General features: G+C 37.3%; 2 protein-coding genes across 2 annotated transcripts in view; one reads left to right on the forward strand and one right to left on the reverse strand.

Annotated features, from left to right (window-relative positions):
* Positions 1-9,357: 9,357 nt before the first annotated feature.
* LOC139710934 (sulfotransferase 1A1-like) lies at positions 9,358-16,934 on the reverse strand. Its single transcript, XM_071622859.1, has 7 exons — positions 16,783-16,934; positions 16,211-16,396; positions 15,317-15,444; positions 14,595-14,844; positions 12,742-12,836; positions 11,216-11,417; positions 9,358-9,963 (listed from the first exon to the last, which is right to left on the reverse strand). Exons 1-7 carry the CDS (start codon positions 16,802-16,804, stop codon positions 9,854-9,856), a joined length of 993 nt encoding a protein of 330 aa, XP_071478960.1. The 5' UTR covers positions 16,805-16,934; the 3' UTR covers positions 9,358-9,853.
* Positions 16,935-19,403: 2,469 nt separating this feature from the next.
* The window catches only part of LOC139710941 (uncharacterized), a 35,365-nt gene continuing 35,127 nt past the window's right edge, over positions 19,404-19,641 (forward strand). The window contains exon 1 of the mRNA XM_071622866.1: positions 19,404-19,488. The gene's annotated coding sequence lies outside the window, so the exon portion shown is untranslated. The remainder of the gene's footprint in view (positions 19,489-19,641) is intronic.

Here is a 19,641-nt window from a genome sequence, read left to right on the forward strand (position 1 = left end):
TCATGTTTGGTCTTAACTTTCCTGAAATGAAATGTTGTTAAAATGAAGCTAAGAAAAACAAAATGAAAATGAAGCGTAACCAGGCAAGTCTGTGAGTGACCATACTTACAATAACCAGAGAGGTGAAACCTGTCATAACTATATCTTTCCCACATGAAGTATATTCCCTAAAATAAACTAACCTGAAGAACAATTTACCAGCAGAGCTACATCTGGGAATCTTTCGAGTGAACACTCAACATAATGACGGAACGAAGTCTTAGCCAAAGTCAGAATAATTTTGTTTTGCTATTTTGCACCACAGAACCACCATGTGTGTCCAACCCCTGTCTGAATGGAGGGAACTGCTCGGAAACTCCGGATAGCTTCAATTGCACGTGCCCGAGGACATTTGTCGGAAAAAGATGTGAAGAGGGTATGTATGCATTGCGTACACAACGTTTGTTTATAGTAGCCGTAAAATATGAACGCTTTTCTTCATAAACACATGATGAAAAGTGATCAACAGCAATATGAGCATATATATATATATATAGGGTGTATATTAATAAACAGTTTTAGTATCTGTAGTATCAAGGTAATTACCGTTGGCTACGGAAGAACTTGGCAAAAGTTTCCGCGACAACGTCCGAGCAACAGTTTGTGTGGACCATTTAAATGGCAGGGTAGATGGCCCCGACGTTGTCACGGTAACTCGGGTTTGAAGGCCCGGCTAAAACAGGGCATTTGTGTCTGCTTCTACGACTTCATGTGTTTGTTTGCACATGTACAGAGGCTTGGTACACATGGGTAGACACAGACCCACATGGTTTTATGATTTGCGAATAGGATAGCCAGCTATAGGCCTGTAATTTTGAGGTGGGTATCTCATTTCCTTGGAGCTGGTGGGGATCCGTGTCTCGCTGGTGGCAGAATGGTCGTGAAGAAGCCTCTTCTGTTAGAGAGCAGCTTGGTCTCCGGGGAGTCGCGATAGAGTCGAACATGTTCGATTGTTTGTAGACTTTTTCCACTCTCCAGATGACCTCGGACATGTCTCCGCGACGTCTCCTTAGTTGCGGCGTTGTCTCCAAGACGTCCCTGCAACCTGGCCGTGATTAATGTTCATCTACCGGTGACGATGTAAATGACGCCCCCAGGAAAATTAATTATCATCTTGTTTGGAAACGTCTTGGACGTTGCCCCGGAGTGGCCCTTTTGCGCCCCCCCCCCCCCTGTTCATTTTGTCTTTTTTTTTTGGGGGGGGGGAGGGGGGTCGTGCGAGATTAGATGCGACACCCGAGGCGACGTGATAGGTCCTTAAGAATGTTTTTTTTTAATTCGTGCAGAAGTGATTCCTTTGTTGTTTCGCATCTTATTGCTCCTTTCAGTTATACTGAGAAAAGGCATTTTAACGGTTAATCTAAGCTTATTCTTCGACGCTATTATCATACAATCATTTCATCCAATGTTGGGACGCAATCTATTTTTTTTGTTAATATATTCTTCTTTAAGTTGTAATTGAAATATCACAGCAGCAATGACTAAAATAATGACTGCAACTTTGTGAAATAAAGTGTATTTGTGGTTGTCCTCACCTGCTTCATTTCTAGATATTCCTTTTTAAGTGTATCCTGTTTATTTTTCTTGTTTAGAACTCGTCTGTCCTGGCAATGATTCGTCGTCTTCAGTCTCCTGCTATCTCTACCGTCGAGACAGCCAGAAATGGGAGGTGGCCAGGGATAAATGTCATGAATTAGGTGGATATCTGGTTGCTGTAGAAACGACAGGTGAACTGTCTAGTCTCGTGGAGGTAGTTCTCATCAGCATGCCCGGATTTTATACCACCTATTTTTGGATGGGGCTAAATGACCGATCGTCCGAAGGGGTCTACACATGGGAGACAGTTGGGGGCAACTTTTCAAGCTCCAATAGTTTGTGGAAGAGTGGAAACCCAAATCCAGAAACTGCAGATGGCTTAGATTGCACAGACCTACATCTTTTTCGAATAGTGAATAAAACGTATATACATAATATGGGTTGCGGGGGGAGACGGGAATACATCTGTGAATTCCGGCCATAATCATGATAAGCTCACATATCATGGTGTCCATAATTTGGAATTCTTCTTCAACGGTTTTCAACGATTACTCTTCTTCATCTGCTGCCCCTCCCTCACTTTCTTTTTCTCCTTCATTTTCTACATCTTTTACCTTTCCTGTTCCCAGTAAGACCTTATCCTTTGTTGTCGAAATAGAGTGCCTTTCTCATTGGGATATTGTTCCGATGAAACGATTCTAAATAAAACCAAAATAAACTATAAGCACCCATAAACCAGAGAGGGCAGATCTCCGCCAAGCTATAGCAGCTCATTTCCATCCATGTACACATAATTATGCTGAGAATCGCCCAATTTCCTAATAGCCGCATTCACACCTACAAAATAGCTGGATGACAATCGCGATCCAAATCTCGAAATTTGTATCCCGCCAATTCGCGTAAGTGTGAATCAAGACTTAATGATGTTGATAACAATAATAATAAAAATGATAATAATAATAATCAGGGTAGCCTCATCAGTGTTGCCACTGTACCTGCACAGCACAGCACAGCTTGAACTCCCAAGTTCATACACCCTATTTGCCAAAAGATTAAAAAAAAAAAAAGATCCTTCGAAAATTCTAATGGTTCCCTGTGTCATCGACTTTCCCTGTAAGTTTCATCCAGGTTTGTTCACAACTTTTGGAGTTATTTTGCAAACAGACAAACAAACCAACACCGACAAAATTATAACCTCCTTGGCGGAGGTAATACAGGGGGATATGTAACAAAAATAGTGTAGAACTAATGTCTCCAAGAACCAATGTTCTTCTATGACTATGCTTTGTCTTATAAAAATTCAAACTGCCTTCCGAAAGCCTCGCTTTAAAAGCTTACTTATTTAAAGTGATGAATTAGGCTGACAAACTTGTTATAATGTCTGCAAAGTAGGGTTTATACCTTGTATACAAGTAAATTTTTTCCTTAACTATAATATACATCCATGTCGCTTTACGCAAGTGTAGCACGGCGTCTGGTCGGGCTAATTGTCCCTCAAACATACGTGATGAAAAAATAACAATAATAAACCGACTTGATTATTTCAATCCTAAGATTTGCGGGGGGGGGGGATCTGCTCGAACTTCACTCAGAGGTCCCTGGAGAAGGACGAGGGTTTTACCTCCGTTCAAAAATTGCAATATATTGTTTTCTAACTTCCGAAACATATCATTCCCTTTGAAATTAAGAGGAAGCACATCCAGTCTCCAAATGAGGTTCATTTTCTAAAAGACCTCAGTTTTCAGATCAGTTCATTTTAGTTTCATCTGAACCACCACAGCTAACTGATACTTACCAGACTGGCATGTCCTACTTATTACCCCCCCCCCCCCCCCGATTTCTTTTAAAAGTTGTTGCTGTTGTTGTTGCTGCTGCTGCTGCTGTTGTTGCTGTTGTTGTTGTTGTTGTTGTTGTTGTTGTTGTTGTTGTTGTTGTTGTTTGTTGCTGCTGCTGCTGCTGCGATGGGATTCGGGCTGATCCATTATTTCTGTCAAGTGTGAAGCGTACGTTACGTCTTAAAGGGGCGTTCCAAACGATCAGATATAATTTTCACATCATGATGAACATACATGTAATAGATAAGCGTCACAGGCTCGACACCCACGAGTCATTCATCCCACATGAGACCAAGGCCCACGAGCTACACGGTTCACGAGATAAACATCAGGCAAATACTGAACACGAGCTCGGCACTGGGCAACAAAATAATACCAACGAGCTCGAGCGTACATTATGGACTTTCCATACTTTATGGACTTTATGCATACGTGCTATCAAGTTCGAGTTTTTGACTTGGTGTTTCTTTTTTTGTTTGTTTGTTTCTTGTTGTTCGTTGTCTAAAGCGTCGATCCCGTGGACCTGTTTTAAATATAGTATCTAACTCGTCGGCCTGCTTTGCTTGGTGTCTTACTCGTGGGGTGCATAACTAATTGGTTTATGACTCATGACCCTATTTTCAATTTATAGCTCGTAGCCCGTATGACTCGTGGGTGTCCAGCTCTTGGACATCCACGAGCCATACGGTCATTTTGACCCATGGGCTGTTTAACCAATCGGTGTATGACTCATGATCTTATATTAAATTTGTAGCACGTGGGCCGAATGACTCGTGGGTGTCTAGCTCGTGGGATGAACCTATAGTTACAAGGCTGCAGAAAACAAAATACATTTGGAGATTTAGGGACGCAACTTAGATAATCATAATAAAAAATACCACAGTGTACAGGAATGTGACCTTGACAAAGTTAAGACAAACGCGTATATTGCGGCCACTCAAAGGAGATGAAAAGAGTGGCAATTATAGACAGGTTATCCAACATTTCGTGTGCATTACCTACATGTACAATGCATAATCGTTGTTATACGTCCTAGTACTTGTACATATATGTATGTGAACGTGTGCACAATGTGTGTTTCATGAATTGAACAATGTCTGTATTAATAAAGTTATCGCGTTGTTGCCAGGAGCATGCGTACATCAAGCAGACTTTTTACTATACGGAATGAATGCAGCGGTTGCAGTCACTGATCGTTAGCCGTGAAAGGCCGGCATGGCTCCAGAGTAAAATAGCACTCTGACATACTAGTACAGTTTTTACTCTGTTGCGGTTCCCTAAGGGTCGGCGGTGGGAGACAAAATTAGTGTACGCTATGTACATGGTCATAAACATTTCATTTATTTCATTTCATGTTATTTCATTCCCGACGAAAGTATACAATATATGGCATTTGCATATAAACAAAGTAAAGTACAATGTGACTTTAGCATATTCAAATGAGATTTGAAGGCACGTTATTTTGTTTACAATGAGACAATAAACATACTTTAGATGAAGAAATGCATGGGCAAACTGTAACTGAATCATAACAAACAAAAAAAGTCGGGAACGGAGGGGACTGCCAAAATGGCTAGCTTGTAGAATGCAGTCTCCTCATGGCTTAACGTGGCTTTTCGGGGGGGGGGGGGGGGGGGGGGATTCAACAGCCACATACGGCAGATGGCCGCTAAAGCAGGTTTGCCTGTAAGTGAAATTTATTGAGTTTTGTGTGCTTTGTCTTGTGTGTATAAGTGATGATTGCAAAATATGCCCAGATTTTACCATATCTGATTAACATAATTATTGTACATTATGAATACAATCATGCATTATAGGCTTACTGTACAATATACTGTAAGTACAATTTGCTGTAGCAATAGGCGTTTGGTGTGGAGTGAATTTTACCATTAGAAGTGAATAATAACTTATTAAATGTTGTGTAATTGCCTGCTGCTTTAAAATCATTATTGAAAAATATGCAAAATGTTCACCTTTCCTGACTAATTGTGGCAAATATCATTTTCACCATTACTGACTAATTAAACTTGTAAATATCCAACATTATACAAATATTACTTGATACATGCATAGTGGTAGATATTTGGTCTTGGTGTGAACTGCATTGTTTGACGTGAATTCCATTTTATCAAATATTGTGTTACTACGCCCTGTGGAACATTAGCTTTAAATTGAAAAAAAAAAGAGTGCAGAAAAACAAGGGAAAATAGAAGATTAAGAAACGTAACTTTAATAAGATACAGAAACGTAACTTTAAATCATCATGGCCACATAAGGCATATCTTTGACTTCTTCTTTATACGAATATAATAAGACGAAATCTGGTGGTCCTTAGACTTGCTTAAGAAGAAAGATTACAGTATATCTGCCTTTTTTTTTTTACATTTCCGACTAATTTCCAAATATACTACATCATGAATGTAAAAGGAAAATTATAATACGCAACTGTTGATTTTATACAGTATGCTTTAGAGTGAATTGTGTCATTTGACTTGATTTGCATTCTTATTGATTATTTTATTGTTTGCTGTTTAAAGACAATGACTGCAGTGCCTTTCATCTATCATTTCTGACTAAGCAAAATCCTGAATTATGGACATTATGATTACCACTGAGATTAGCTTTGTGTATTGCTTGACACAAATTGTATTTACCTCAGTATTGCGTGTTGACTACCATTGAGATATAATGATGCAAAATAAGCTTGTATTCAACATGTTTGACTTATTTATACATGTACTGTACTACTACTGTATCTAATTTGCTATAACCGTAGACGTTTGGTATAGCGTTTGTTGTACCTGTATTCTCTTATTTGTCTTGAATTGCATTTTATTGAACATTGTGTGTGGCATATACATTGTATACTCTCTAAGAATAATGATGCAAAATATGCCTACAATTTAAAGTTTTTGATTATATGTTATGGCAATATCCTATTATTATGAATAAGATTATCATTGCATACTGTCTGTTCTTCAGGAACTTATTCTAGCGTTAGAATTGCATTTTTGACAACAATGCATTTTATAGAATATTGTAACATTTTCTGCCGTTGTACATTAGCTTGTCGTTGACTACATCATCAAGGTATAGCTACGGGTGCACGAGTCACGAGTTCGACACCCACGAGTCATTCATCCTGCATGTGACCAAGGCCCACGACGAGCTACACGGTTCACGAGCTAAACACTAGGCAAATACTGAACACGAGCTCGGAACTCGGACAACAAAATACATGCCTACGAGTTCGAGCGTACATTCTGGACTTTCCATACTTTATGGACTTTATATACGTACTATCAAACTCGAGTTCTTGACTTGATGTTTCTTTTTGTTTTGTTTGTTTGCTTGTTTCTTGTTGTTCTTTGTCTAAAGCGTCGTGCCTGTGGGCCTGTTTTACATGGAGTATCCACTCGGCCTGCTTTGCTTTGTTTCTTACTCGTGGGCTGCATAACTAATAGGTGTTGATTGATTAAAAGGTCTTTATTCAAAAAATCTGAGTGGGCGACTAAAAGTCGAATTACACAGATATACAAATGACTCATGACCCTATATTAAATTTGTAGCTCGTGGGCCGTATGACTCGTGGGTCTCCAGCTCGTGAACACCCACAAGTCATGCGGCCATTTTGACCCATGGGTTGTTTAACTAATTGGTGTATGACTCATAACCTTATATTAAATTTGTAGCACGTGGGCCGTATGACTCGTGGGTGTCTAGCTCGTGGGATGAACCTATAGTTACGCAGCTGCAGAAAACAAAACAACTTTGAAGATTTAGGGACGTAACTTTGATAATCATACAGTGTATTTGTAAATAAAAACAGAGTGCAAGAATGTGACTGTGGCAAAGTACAGTCAAACCTGTCTATAGCGAACGTTCAAGGGAAATGAAAAGAGCGACCGTTGAAGACAGGTTATCCCACATTTTGTGTGCATTGCCTTCATATACATTTATCATTGTTGGATACGTCTTAAATACTTGCATCTTTACATGTATCTGAACGTAATCTATGCAGAAGTGTGTTTCATGCACTGAACAATGACGATATTTCAATTTAATCGCGTTGTACTGAACTTTACCCATAAATGACCGGCACGGCTGCAAAGTAGAAAAGCATGCTTAGTTGCTGACTCGGCTGTGGTTCCCTGTGAGTCTGTGGCCGCTATAAACAGCTTAAAGTCTGCAGCCGCAAACAGAATTGGTGGACGCTATACAAAAAGTCTTTTACGTGGCTTTTCTAAGAGGGGTTTTCAATGATCGCATCGTATGGCAGGTGACCGCTATAGACAGGTGGACACTAAGGCAGGTTTGACTGTAATTTTATTGAGTATTGGGTGTTTGACTCGTGTTTAAAAGTAGTGATTGCAAATACATGCCTCTATTTTACCAGATCTATTTAGCACATATCATCATGGACACTACCGTTATACTATATACTATATACGTACAATTTATTATAACGGAAGACGTTTGGTTTAGTGTGAATGATACCATTAGAAGGGAATTACAATTTCTTTAATATTGTAATTGCATGCTGTTTTAAGATAATGATTGCAAAATATGCACAATTTCACCATTTCTAATTGGCAAATATCACTTTTCACCCTTTCTGACTACCGCTAATTGGCAAATATTCTACATTATAACTATTGTTTATACTACTTGATATAGTGGTACACATTCGGTTTTGGTAGGAACTGCATTATTTGACGTGACGAATATTGTGTAATTGTTTGCTGTGGAACATTAGCTTTTCAATAGTTGCAGTAGGTACAAGTAAAAGTGTGCACAAAACAAAATCAATTCGAAGATTAAGAAACGTAACTTTAAAGAGGATGTCCAGTCCAAAAATAAGTTAGCCTGATAAAAAAGAGTAAAATCTTACAATAAAAATTTGACTGAAATCGGATGAAAATTAAGGAAGTTATGAAATTTTGAAGTTTTGCTAATTTCTGCAAAACAGTTCTTGTGCAGTGGATATTAATATGCAAATGAGTGGGCTGACATGTCATAACCTCACAATTTTCCATTAAACGTGTACAAAAAAAAATGACAAAAATTCAGTGTTTCTGTCACTGAGGTCTGAAAGTGATCAGTTATGTATCAGGATTTGAGCCTCGGGCATAATTACATTTGAATGAAAAACTGGAAATTTCAAAACTTTATTAAACTATATGGCAAGTTTAGAGGGGATGACATGCTCGCTTTGCCATTTGCATATTCGTACTGACTTTTCTGTTTCCTCAAAAATTAGCGAAATTTCAAAATGTCATAACTTTCTTATTTTGCATCCAGTTTAGATTAAAATTGTACCACTGGACTCGTAATATTTTACTTTTTCTTATCAGACCCACTTATATTTGGACTGGATTTCCCCTTTAATAGTTTTCGTGGTAAATTACGCAATATATTCCAGGGCGTAACCTTGATAAAGTTGCCTAAAACTAAAAATTAACAGTCGCCTTCATCGTGTCAGTTGGATTGTTCGCTCCTCTGCGAAATATTTGTTAAATCGTTCTTTTTCAGACCATTTTGGTTCTCTTCCAAGTTTTGTTGGCTTGTTTCTCTTTGGTTAAGTCAAGTGTGAGTGTATGTCTTTGTGTGTGTGTGTGTGTGTGTGTGTGTGTGTGTGTGTGTGTGTGTGTATGTGTGTGGGAGGGAGGATGAAAGTCAGTTATTGATTCTAAATTGTCGTTTAACTCTAACCATTTAACGCATTTTAGCCCGATGCAACATGTGTGTTTGGTTTGACCTGGAGAAAATTATCAAAGATTATCACAAGCATAATGACAATAAATTTCGACAAGGGCGCTTCGAAATGATTTCGAATTTACAGGGTTTGTCATGAAGACAAACCGCCGTGGCACATACGTATACCATTGCGAAGTTTGGTGTCACATGTATTAATAAATAGGACATGGGATTCAGTCCTGTGTTCAGTTAAAATTCTATTTATTTGAGTAATAGTTTATTGTCCATTCCTCCCCATTACTCATTGCAATGTGAACTTCCATAGGCTTTCCTCAGTATTCGGGATAGGGATGGGGTTAATGATAACAATCATTGTGAGTTGTGTATCTCGGAAGAGGCCATTTTCATGCTGTTCCGATGAATTTGCATAACGTCTTTTACATTTTCATAGATATTAATATGTTCCATATGAGCATACCATGTCATATCAACGTACCATTCAAAATAGCCCATTTAAGATCTACACGGTGGTGTTCAATGGTTGCATCGACAGACTATGGATGCCGTTTAAAAATACATATGTTCTAAAGTTCGAAACAATTGTCGAATTATTATTATATTATATTACATTCACATTAATGTCACCCAATTCTGAGAACTTAATTAAAACGTATGTAAATATGACAATGGTATCATAAAAGAAGCTTTGACAGCCTTGATGAAAAGAGAAATATCAACGATAAAGTTTATTCAAATTGAAATTTGAGCCCTGAGTCAGCCATTTCCTTGTCGTAGAGTTCGTCATATCGGCGGTTCTGTTCATCTGTAAAATAATTCTTCCAGTCTCCGATGACGCCTGTAAAAAAAAAAGATAAACATGTATATCACAAGTAATTTACAATTATCATTTAACTTTGAATATGTCATTTACAACAGAGGACAAATTTACAAACATCGTGCAACTCGCTATCACTATAGCAGTCGCATAAGATTATCGATAAATATCAACTTTTTGTAGGGACACTGCTGCCGTTTCCCCTTCACAACACTGACGTTCCCAGTAGCAGCAACAAAAAACAAAATAAAACAAAACGAAAGACAAACACACAAACAAACAGATACTAAAACAGCAGTGCAACACGCTACTTGTTTCATCACCGTATGGTCACAAGATAGAAACGATAACACTACTACTGATATTTTTTCAAATGTTTTATTTTCCAATGTAATGATTCTCACCAAAGCAGGGTATCATTTCTACATATCTTTCAGTCTTCATGGCATGTATTTGTTAGTTATGGAATCCCACTCAGCATAACGAATAACAAAAACTGCATGTAATTTTCTTCTGGCACTAGCACTGTGCCCCAAATTGTTCCTATCTTGTTATTTATCTTTTATTCCTTTTGACTTTCAGTGATATCCTTCATTCCTTATAATCATTTCTTTAAAAGCAGGATGATTTGTAACTACAATTGTATTTCTATTTTATGAAAACATGATATTAACTAGATCACAACATTTTTAACAACTTGAACAATAACTTTAAACCAGAAAAGTGGGTTTTTTTAACAAAAAAAAATGTGAAGCTAAATACATCTGAAAAGATCTTACTCCCACAAGCTGGGATATGCGTCGACATGTGTTGTCTGATAAGGCACATCAATTAAAATGCACACTGGTATCTATATTCACGTTTTAGATGAAATGTCACACAACAGGTGCGATCGTTCACGGAGTATAAATCTGTTGCGTTACTTTATTCTACCTTTTATGCGAGGATACCAGCTTTAGTGAACTAGTTTAAATTGATTGCTAGTAGTCGGAAAGGTAAAGGTGTAATCTTATCTTCATGATGTAGGCGCACATGAAATTTCATTTTTCATTTCATTTCATTTCATTTCATTTATTTCCACATTAAAAACAACAATCAATACATTTTCAAATCATAGTATAAACATATTCATTGTGGGGGACCAATTAAAGCCTTTCAGGCTTGTTGGGAATAGGCCCCAAAGTAAATACAAGCCTTGGCGAACTGAGAAAAAGATATTTTGTCTAAAAGTTTCGGAATCGTTACGTGTGTAGCCATACTACAGACGGTGTACCTTTCCTCATGAATGACGATCCAATGTTGGTGCTACTTTCTCTCGTGGTCAGGCCAGCTGGAACGTAATACGAGTCAGGATTGGTACTCTTGCTCTTCTTCATCGCACTGAAGGTGGAGGCCTCAACGATACGGTCTATGACGTCATCAGAGAGGGACTTCCCCATGAAGCTTGCCACCTGTTCTACCGCCCCACGATGATCCTGAAATTACAATTTGTAATGTAAATCGTAGCAATACTCCTGACATATACCAGAATATAAGCCCTCTGCGTCTAATTTCCTTCAATAAGGAATTTGCTATATCAGAATGAATTATTTTTCTCACCTCATTCGATAAGGCCGTTTCTCAAGAAAGAGTGGAAAATGTTACGAACCACCTGCCTCATTGCCAGCACTTAGAAATGTTACGATGAGACATATCAACGAAATGATCAGTTGTCAATTTGGAGACCTCGCAGCACTCTTCTTCATCTTACTTTTTTTTTCTTGCTTGTTTAATATGTGATGTTAACTTACTTATTACATTATACTATAAAAGGATCCAATCAAAATGTACGTTGACCTCTGTTGATGCCTTTTGGTCTGTATTTAACCAAATTACTAAATACTTCATGAAATATTATGCATCATATATATTTTTAACATTTTTCTTATTTTTTTCTGCACCTTGTTGTGCGCTACTTCTACAAAAAATCTTCCAGATCATCTGTATTCTTATTCCACCTTTAATATCATCCTCCTGTAACACTTGAGCTGAACAATACATGCAAATTTGTCTTTTCATTCATTGCTACACACAAAAAAATGCCAGAAATATTTGCATAGAAAAAAAAACATGTGATGCTGTTGTGAGAAGTGCTGGTAGTAATAGAAATGAAAGGTAAAAAGGTAACTAAATAAAGCCATGCAAATACATGGGAACCATCAACGGTTATCCATGCTTGATTCACATATCATTGTATACTAAATGATTATAGTTGAAAGAATAAACGTCTTTTGCAATAAAATGATTAATTGTTTATATAAAGATATAGAATACATAAAATTGGAATTAAAGTATGTTAAAGGGCTGGTATGGTATTGGTGGAGATGAGAAATGGGCTTTTAACTTTTTGCGAGATATCAAGAAACCACTTATAAAATAGTACAGACGATACCATTCCAAGAGGAGTTCAAAGTTTATTTAATGAAAATCGGTTTTGGAATGGCTGAGACATCTAAAAACAAAGTGGAACAAAGCGCTCGTAATAAAAGATGGGTCCCGCCTTTTATCAGGATTACTCTGTTTTGGATATCTCAGCCATTTCAAAACCAATTTTCATCAAATAAACATTAAATTCCTCTTGGAAATTACATGTTATTTTACATTTCATAAAAGGTTTCTCATCATCTCACCAAAAAATGTTAGAAACCTGAAGTTAGGTCTCAACCAAAACTGTACGATCCCTTTAATTGAAGTGTAAAACTAACAAATTATGCTACTGGTCTGTGTTGTTTTCTTGCATTCAGAGTAATCACATCATACCTTCTTCATGTCTTCGTACTTGAGGAAGAGAACGTTGGGATGATTTCTTCTTCTCCACCAAGGCAGGACGTTTTCAAACCATGATCCGACTGGCCCTGAATAACAACATTTACCATCAAATTGTTTGCAAAGATACTAATAGAAAAGATAGATAAATTACCTTCATTATTTCTCATTTTGCTCCAAACTATTTAGATATTGCGAACTGCATACAGAATGTTCAGCCAAAGATTGAGAATTGCACTACTCAGTTATGTACAATGTTGCACAAAATATTCATACTATAAATCAACACTGTAGATTCAATTCTATTCATATCAATCTTTCAATTTCCAATTTATAATACATTTAAATATAAAGCAATTATATATACTAAAGCATAGATATAAGACAGGGAAAGCAGAGAAGGAACCAAGTGAGATTATGAAAGAAAGGTATAAAAAGAACATAAGCTCAGTATCATAGTCATGTGTCTGTACTTGGTAGGAAAATAATTGAATGTGCGTAAAAAGCATAACAGACTCTACTCATGATCTTACAGATATACTGAGATTACTCATGTTTGTATAATTATAAGGAAGGTGTACTGTTGGTGTAGTTAACTATTTTTGTTGGAAAAGACACAGGAATAATTCATATTTAGATGACACACAACAACTCTATATCGGTCTTTTAAAGCTATCATGTCTTCACTGTATCCCCCGAATATGTGGCTTGTATCCTGTGACCATAACCTAAATGATGCTGATCTGAGATTTTGTGATTGGGTTGAAAGCACGTGTTAAGTAAGGTCGATTATCAATCATGTCATGTCGACATTGGTTTCAAATAATATACTTTATTAAAAACAGCTCGTAATGTAGGTGTATATCAAAATTGACCAGGAAACGTCTTTTTCAAGTCATATAACTCAAGTTCAACGGAATGTTAGATATTAGTTGCAAATTTTTTTTTTCCAAATCCGCAGCTGAGATGCTAATCCATGCTTTGATTTTTTTCTCATTTTGATTTTTGAAATTCGCTGTCCAAAGAAAGATGTCCAAAACTTCAACAACTGCCAAATTATGCTGCCCGTTTTTGAACTTTTACTACAAATGTCTAATTCTATATCACTTACTCTCCATTTCTTAAGATTGGCTGCAAGTTAAAAAAATATTATTTCTATAAAGATTATGTTATGAGTAAGTCATCCAGTTCATTATCTCTCCCTCACATGCCCTTTTCTTGCCAATGACACATACCCGAACACAGTATTGAATATAAGAAATACTCCTTTTCATATGCTGCAAGTATAATAACTATCCCATACGTCATTCATATTTTTTATTCAAACAGCCTCCGCATTGAAGACATTTAAGAGACGTATGCGACAACACCAACTTCTAATTTGATATCAAATTACACCCATGGCACTAGCTATAGGTAGGTAGATACCATAGTATCATTTTTTTATGCTTTTTTTGTAGTGCTTTAGCTCTAGAAATCCATCGTTAATCATTTATTAACTTTATCATGTCTATGTTCCCTTTCCTTTTGTGCACGTTGTTAAGTAAAAGACTTGCTTGTAGCAAGGAATTAGACAACCCTGATTTTAAAAAAGACAGAATAAATGGCTAAATGAATGAATTAATGAATTATGAACAAATATATAGATAGATTGATAAATGATTTAATTCAGAAATTAATTGATTAATTCATAAGATAATTAATTAATTGATTAATGGATCTCATGGCTATAATTCTACACTTCCAGTTGGAATCATGTTTTGCAGTTCCGTTAGCATGCTACTGATTTCATGAGTGTATAATATTTATGTTTCTGTTGTACTAACCCCTAGACCTATACGTCTAACCTCTTCCAGCGATGAACAGCTCAAAGAATTCATCCCAAGACTCGTAGGACGGCATATACCGCAACGATTGACAGAAGTGGTAGAGAGATACCGCGGCGTCCTTTGGATTCCTTGCAACGTAGATGACTTTTACTTCGGGGTCGTCCGATCTGATATCCACGGGCAGCCAGTCGGGAAGACAGTGGGTCTTTAGAATCCGTGGGGATGGCATGTCTTTCGCATAGGCAGCCAGTGGCGGAGCTTTGCTGAGCTGAGGAAAAGTATAGTAAAAAGCTAATTGAATGAAAGTTTTTCAGTAATGAAAAACATTGGTTCACAGAGAAACAGTGGCATAAGAAATGTGAACGGGTAAATCAAATCTCAGAAAATAGTTGAGGAATTATTGGTTGATAATCATATCAGATCTACAAGCCAAGGCTCATACCTGTCAAAAAGGTTTCAGCAAATCTAAAGTGCGCAGATATATATCAATCAAAAGTGGTTCATATTCTTCGATGTTTTTCTTTTCGTTTTTTTCAATGAAAACATTTGAGATCTGCGTACTATTTTCTCAAAGTCTTCTAATAACTGTATGCATTTAATTCTCCTGTTTCTGTGATTTGTCACTTTCTGCTCAACGCGTTTGACTTTTAAGAAAATTCATGTGTATCTAGGGTCTGTTATCCAACAGATAAAAAAAAATCTAATAAAACTAATATGAAGACATTAAGAACGATACTTACATCAGTAAAATTCGATACGTCGACTATATCCAGAAAGGGAACCATGAGCATTACATGTCTCCCTTCTAATTTTGCAACGTTTCCCTCGTTAAGAACGAGCAGCATTATCAGCTGCATCCACGTGGTACCTGGTGGAAAAAGATATATAAAGTGTTATATTAGAAAAGATTTGTTACACACACACATACCACAAAAATAAGAAAACAAAGAGATAGAGATATAGTACAAATCAAACAGTTATAGTGCTTTAATATACACAATTATAGTCTAAATAAGTTAAGCAGTGGTTTATCCATGTTTGAAAGTTTGTTCGAAAATCAGGAAAACTAGAAATAGATGCGTCTCCTCGTTAGATTAATAACCAAGTATACACGTGTATTTCCACAAAATGACACAATAACGCGCTCCTCCTGAACTGAGTTGACTGGGAATCTTCTCATAATCATGTTGAATTAGATTATGATTGCTACGCTGTGTTGTTTTAATAAAGGTGCTTGTTTATTGTGACGGTCGATTACGAAAGACATTATATCTGGAATACGACTTAAATTCCAAGCAAAACAATCACAGATGGGCTTTTTAATACACGTGTAGGTGCGTGCCTACTGTCAACTCCGGATCCAGAGGCAGAGGGGGAGCACCGGGTGCGCATCCCCTCTTTATTTGTTGTTAAAACAAAAGAAATAAAAAGGAAAAATGAGATGAAACCCGGAAGTATAGCACCAGAAATATTGTTTGCACCACCTCTTTACGAAACTCCTGATCCTCCCCTGTTACTGTGTATGCATTAATAGAAGTAACAACAGAAATACAGGTCCACTGTATTTTGGTATCTGGTGAATATCAGCAGAGACGTACGTGTAGGCCTATACATCCCCTCCCCCTATGACTCACCTGACTTCGGATAAGTTATGACAAATGTGTCGTCAGGTCGAACTTCGAAATTTTCCAAAGCCGCTAAGGCGCGAGGGGTCATGTGGTTAGGTACAACCACACCTCGATATTCATAACATGTCTCCTTAACACCAGGAGGAACATCAGATGAAAAGATGGGCACACCATTCTCAGGAATTCTGTTTGCTGTGAATGATAATAGCACAGAGCAAGATGCTTTAACAGAGTGCGTACTATTCACGTATAGGACTAACAACATTCAAATGCATCCTGTACCTGTGGTGCGACACGACCTAAAAAAATTATGTGATGTATGCTGTTTGGAAAATAGTTCCTGCTTAAACCACCACCACCACAACAACAACAACAACTTCTTGCAGCAATTTATGTATTAAGATAAAGACAATTTTTTCCGTATTCTAGCACTGTCATGCGCTTGGCTGCTATAGAGAACTAGACATCTGCACAAACGATCATGTTAACTGATAGGACAACCATCAGCAGACACCTTACCTTCACCACCTGGCCGTCGTTGTTATTTCATAATCAATATCAAATGCTATTGCATCTACCTGTGTTATGAGAGCACGCCATGTTGAGGTAGTCTTGTTAGTCCACTCCAGGCCTGCCTTGCTGTAGTGCGGACTAGCAATATCCCACACGGAAATATAGTCGGTGAGGGCATGTACGGTATACCAGGGAGGTGGAAAGAGGGAGAGAGATCCCCCGAAGCTGTGGCAATACCGTACACAAACAGATTAGGCCTTACGTATATAATACACGGTATACACGCGCGACATAATGCAGGCCTACAGGAAGTGGGTCGATCAGCTGTCAGTTGACATCGAAACGACCTCGAGCATTATGCACCATGAGTTTGCGCGGTGCGCCAACCATTGATTGTAAACGGTTCCACTCATGTTTGCCAATTTCGTCGGGACTCTTGTTTTATTCCTTTTTCTTCGGGGGCACCAGCGGTTTGTCGACTCGCGATGAGTGGACTGTTGCGATCATACTTCAACGAATTTAGGCAAACATGAGGGGGGGGGGGGGGAGGGATAGAAGGGGACCTTACAGACGGTTTGGTTGTGGAAAGCGTTGTAAATTTATTTAGCACATGATCATGAGCTTACCAAAAAAGCCCTCCGAGCTAAAAAGAAGACGTTCTGCCATGTACTTGTACCTTTGAAAAATTAGAAGCGCAAGTTCAGTGATTAAAAGGTGATGTACCATTTTTTTCTTCTTCTTTTGTTACTGTTATGCTGGTTTTGCTAATGCTATTGTATTTTTTAGTCTTTTTGTTTGAATAGCACCAGTGCGCTTAGAAACAACCAGTATGAAGCGCCATATAAATGCAGTTATTATTATTATTATCATTATTATTATTATTATTATAATTATCATTATTATTATTATTATTATTATTATTATTATAATTATTATTATTATTATTATCATCATCATCATCATCATTACCAACCCCCTTTCTGCTTCGCCTGCCCCTTCAAAAACTTCAGAATCGTATCAAGGATAATCAAGGACCAATGAACCACGCTTGCCTGTGAAATGGAGTTAGACATGAAGACACTGAGAGAAGTTCGAAATACAAAATCATAGAAATTTGTTCCATTATTGTTACGTTGATTTCTCTTAGCTTTTTGGACTCAATACAGCCTGAAAATACTCACAATATAAGTCTTCAGTTATTGGTTAAGTCTCAGGTTATTTCAAGTAAATCACAACAAAAAGGGCTTTCCGTCCCCATACAGCATTCTCTTTTAATACCCCCCCCCCTTTAATCGGGAAAGATCGACTTTTCGGATATCCGGAGAATCTGTAGAAATGAAACATGTTTCATGCAACTTTTTCTATAGCACGAGTTATTCATTGACGCATAAGTTATCATATGAAAGAAGAACACATGGATGTTTGGGTTATGAACTTTTTCAAGAGCAGGTGGGTAAGAGTCTGACAAATCCACTCAAAGTCACCATTTGCGCGTGCAAATGAGAATTTGGTATACACCATACTGAACATTGTTCTAACTTAGTCATGGACGAATCATAAACATTGAGTTGTGCATCAAATTAAAGCAGAAAAGCATAAATTTTCCATTCATGTACATCTCACAAGGCAAATTTATGATTTGATCGTAAAAGTTGCAAGAAATTCGGTTTCATCTGGGACACGCTGTAGATATAATCTCCGGCAAACACGACGTGTGTGACGTTCCTATAGGTGTTACAATGAATATTTCCCACTTTTGATCCTTAATATTTAAAAAAATATATGTACATCAGATGACATTGTCATTAATATGGGAAATAGCCGATTAGTGTACAATTTAGTTGGAGGTGATTTCAACATTAGAGCACTATAAATCAGTTTCATTAAGGCTTCTGGTCTCGTGCTCCAAGGCTCCTAACTAACTTAAAACGTAACTTAAAATAAATCTTGAATTTAATGAAACTGATTTATGCTTTCATTTATCTTGAATTTAATGAAACTGATTTATACTTTCATTTTTTAATTACCTCCAACAAAACTGTACACTATTCAGCTATTGCTCTGTCAGTGTTATCTGATATAATAGTTGTGTTTTGTTTTAGTTTTTTGCTATTAAGGATCAAAAGTGGGATTTTTTTTGTAACACCTAGTATATTTTTACGATCAGCAGGAGCTGTTTTAAACATACACGCATTTGGTTGTAATTTGAGAGTGTAAATTAACATAATTTCCCCCTTCTTTCCGGTTACAGGAAATCAGACTAAATCCTAGAGTGAAGTAAGCCTAAAATACGATAATTCATTACTCCGATGTAGTATGCTTGTTTTTTTTTTTTTTCATTCTACATCTTCATTGCAGATCAGTTTACCCTTTTTTCAAATCTTTGTGAATCTGTTATCAGTTATTCATTCAGCTATAGTGACCTATGTCGATCTCAATCTATTATCACATTAATTTGTTTATACTTGTCACTGGTTCATGCAGTGCCCCAATACAGTTGAAGTAACACTTTCCTTCAAGGTAGCTAGTAATTCAAAACGATGCTCGACGCATTGAAATCACTTCAAAATTTATGATGGTAAACCTAACCACTGCTGGTGGGCGGTGGCTCAAGCTGACTGCATAAGTGTTTATCTAACCGTTACTTTCCACTAATGTGGCCAGGCATTTCATTCAGATTCTATGTGCGTCGATAGTCGGCAGAAAGATTCGTGCTGCTTCAAACCAGTGCCCAGAGTTCGTGTATTGTTATAAGTGTCCACTCTTTGAAAGTAAGAGAAATTGATAATGTCATCTATTGCATAAAATCATTGCATTGCCCATGAAAACTTGGCAACTGTCATTTCAATATCAATACTTCCATCGCAGTTAGATTCCATGTCCATACGGCGACAGTACCTGTGACGGGCTGGCTGTCGGTCGTA

Source organism: Diadema antillarum, unplaced genomic scaffold (genome assembly GCF_040938485.1).
Source record: "Diadema antillarum isolate AM-2024a unplaced genomic scaffold, OU_Dant_1.0 seq00001590_RagTag, whole genome shotgun sequence".
Lineage (NCBI taxonomy): Eukaryota > Metazoa > Echinodermata > Echinoidea > Diadematoida > Diadematidae > Diadema > Diadema antillarum.

What these genes read in the sequence shown, in the direction of transcription:
- LOC139710934 (XM_071622859.1), bottom strand. Translation starts at nt 16,804, where the DNA reads ATGGCGTGCTCTCATAACACAG. An exon ending in GCTGTTCATCGCTGGAAGAG is followed by an intron (nt 12,837 to 14,594) that starts GTTAGACGTATA and finishes GTTGTTATTCAG; the next exon opens with GGCCAGTCGGATCATGGTTT. An exon ending in ATCGTCATTCATGAGGAAAG is followed by an intron (nt 9,964 to 11,215) that starts GTACACCGTCTG and finishes TTTTTTTTACAG; the next exon opens with GCGTCATCGGAGACTGGAAG.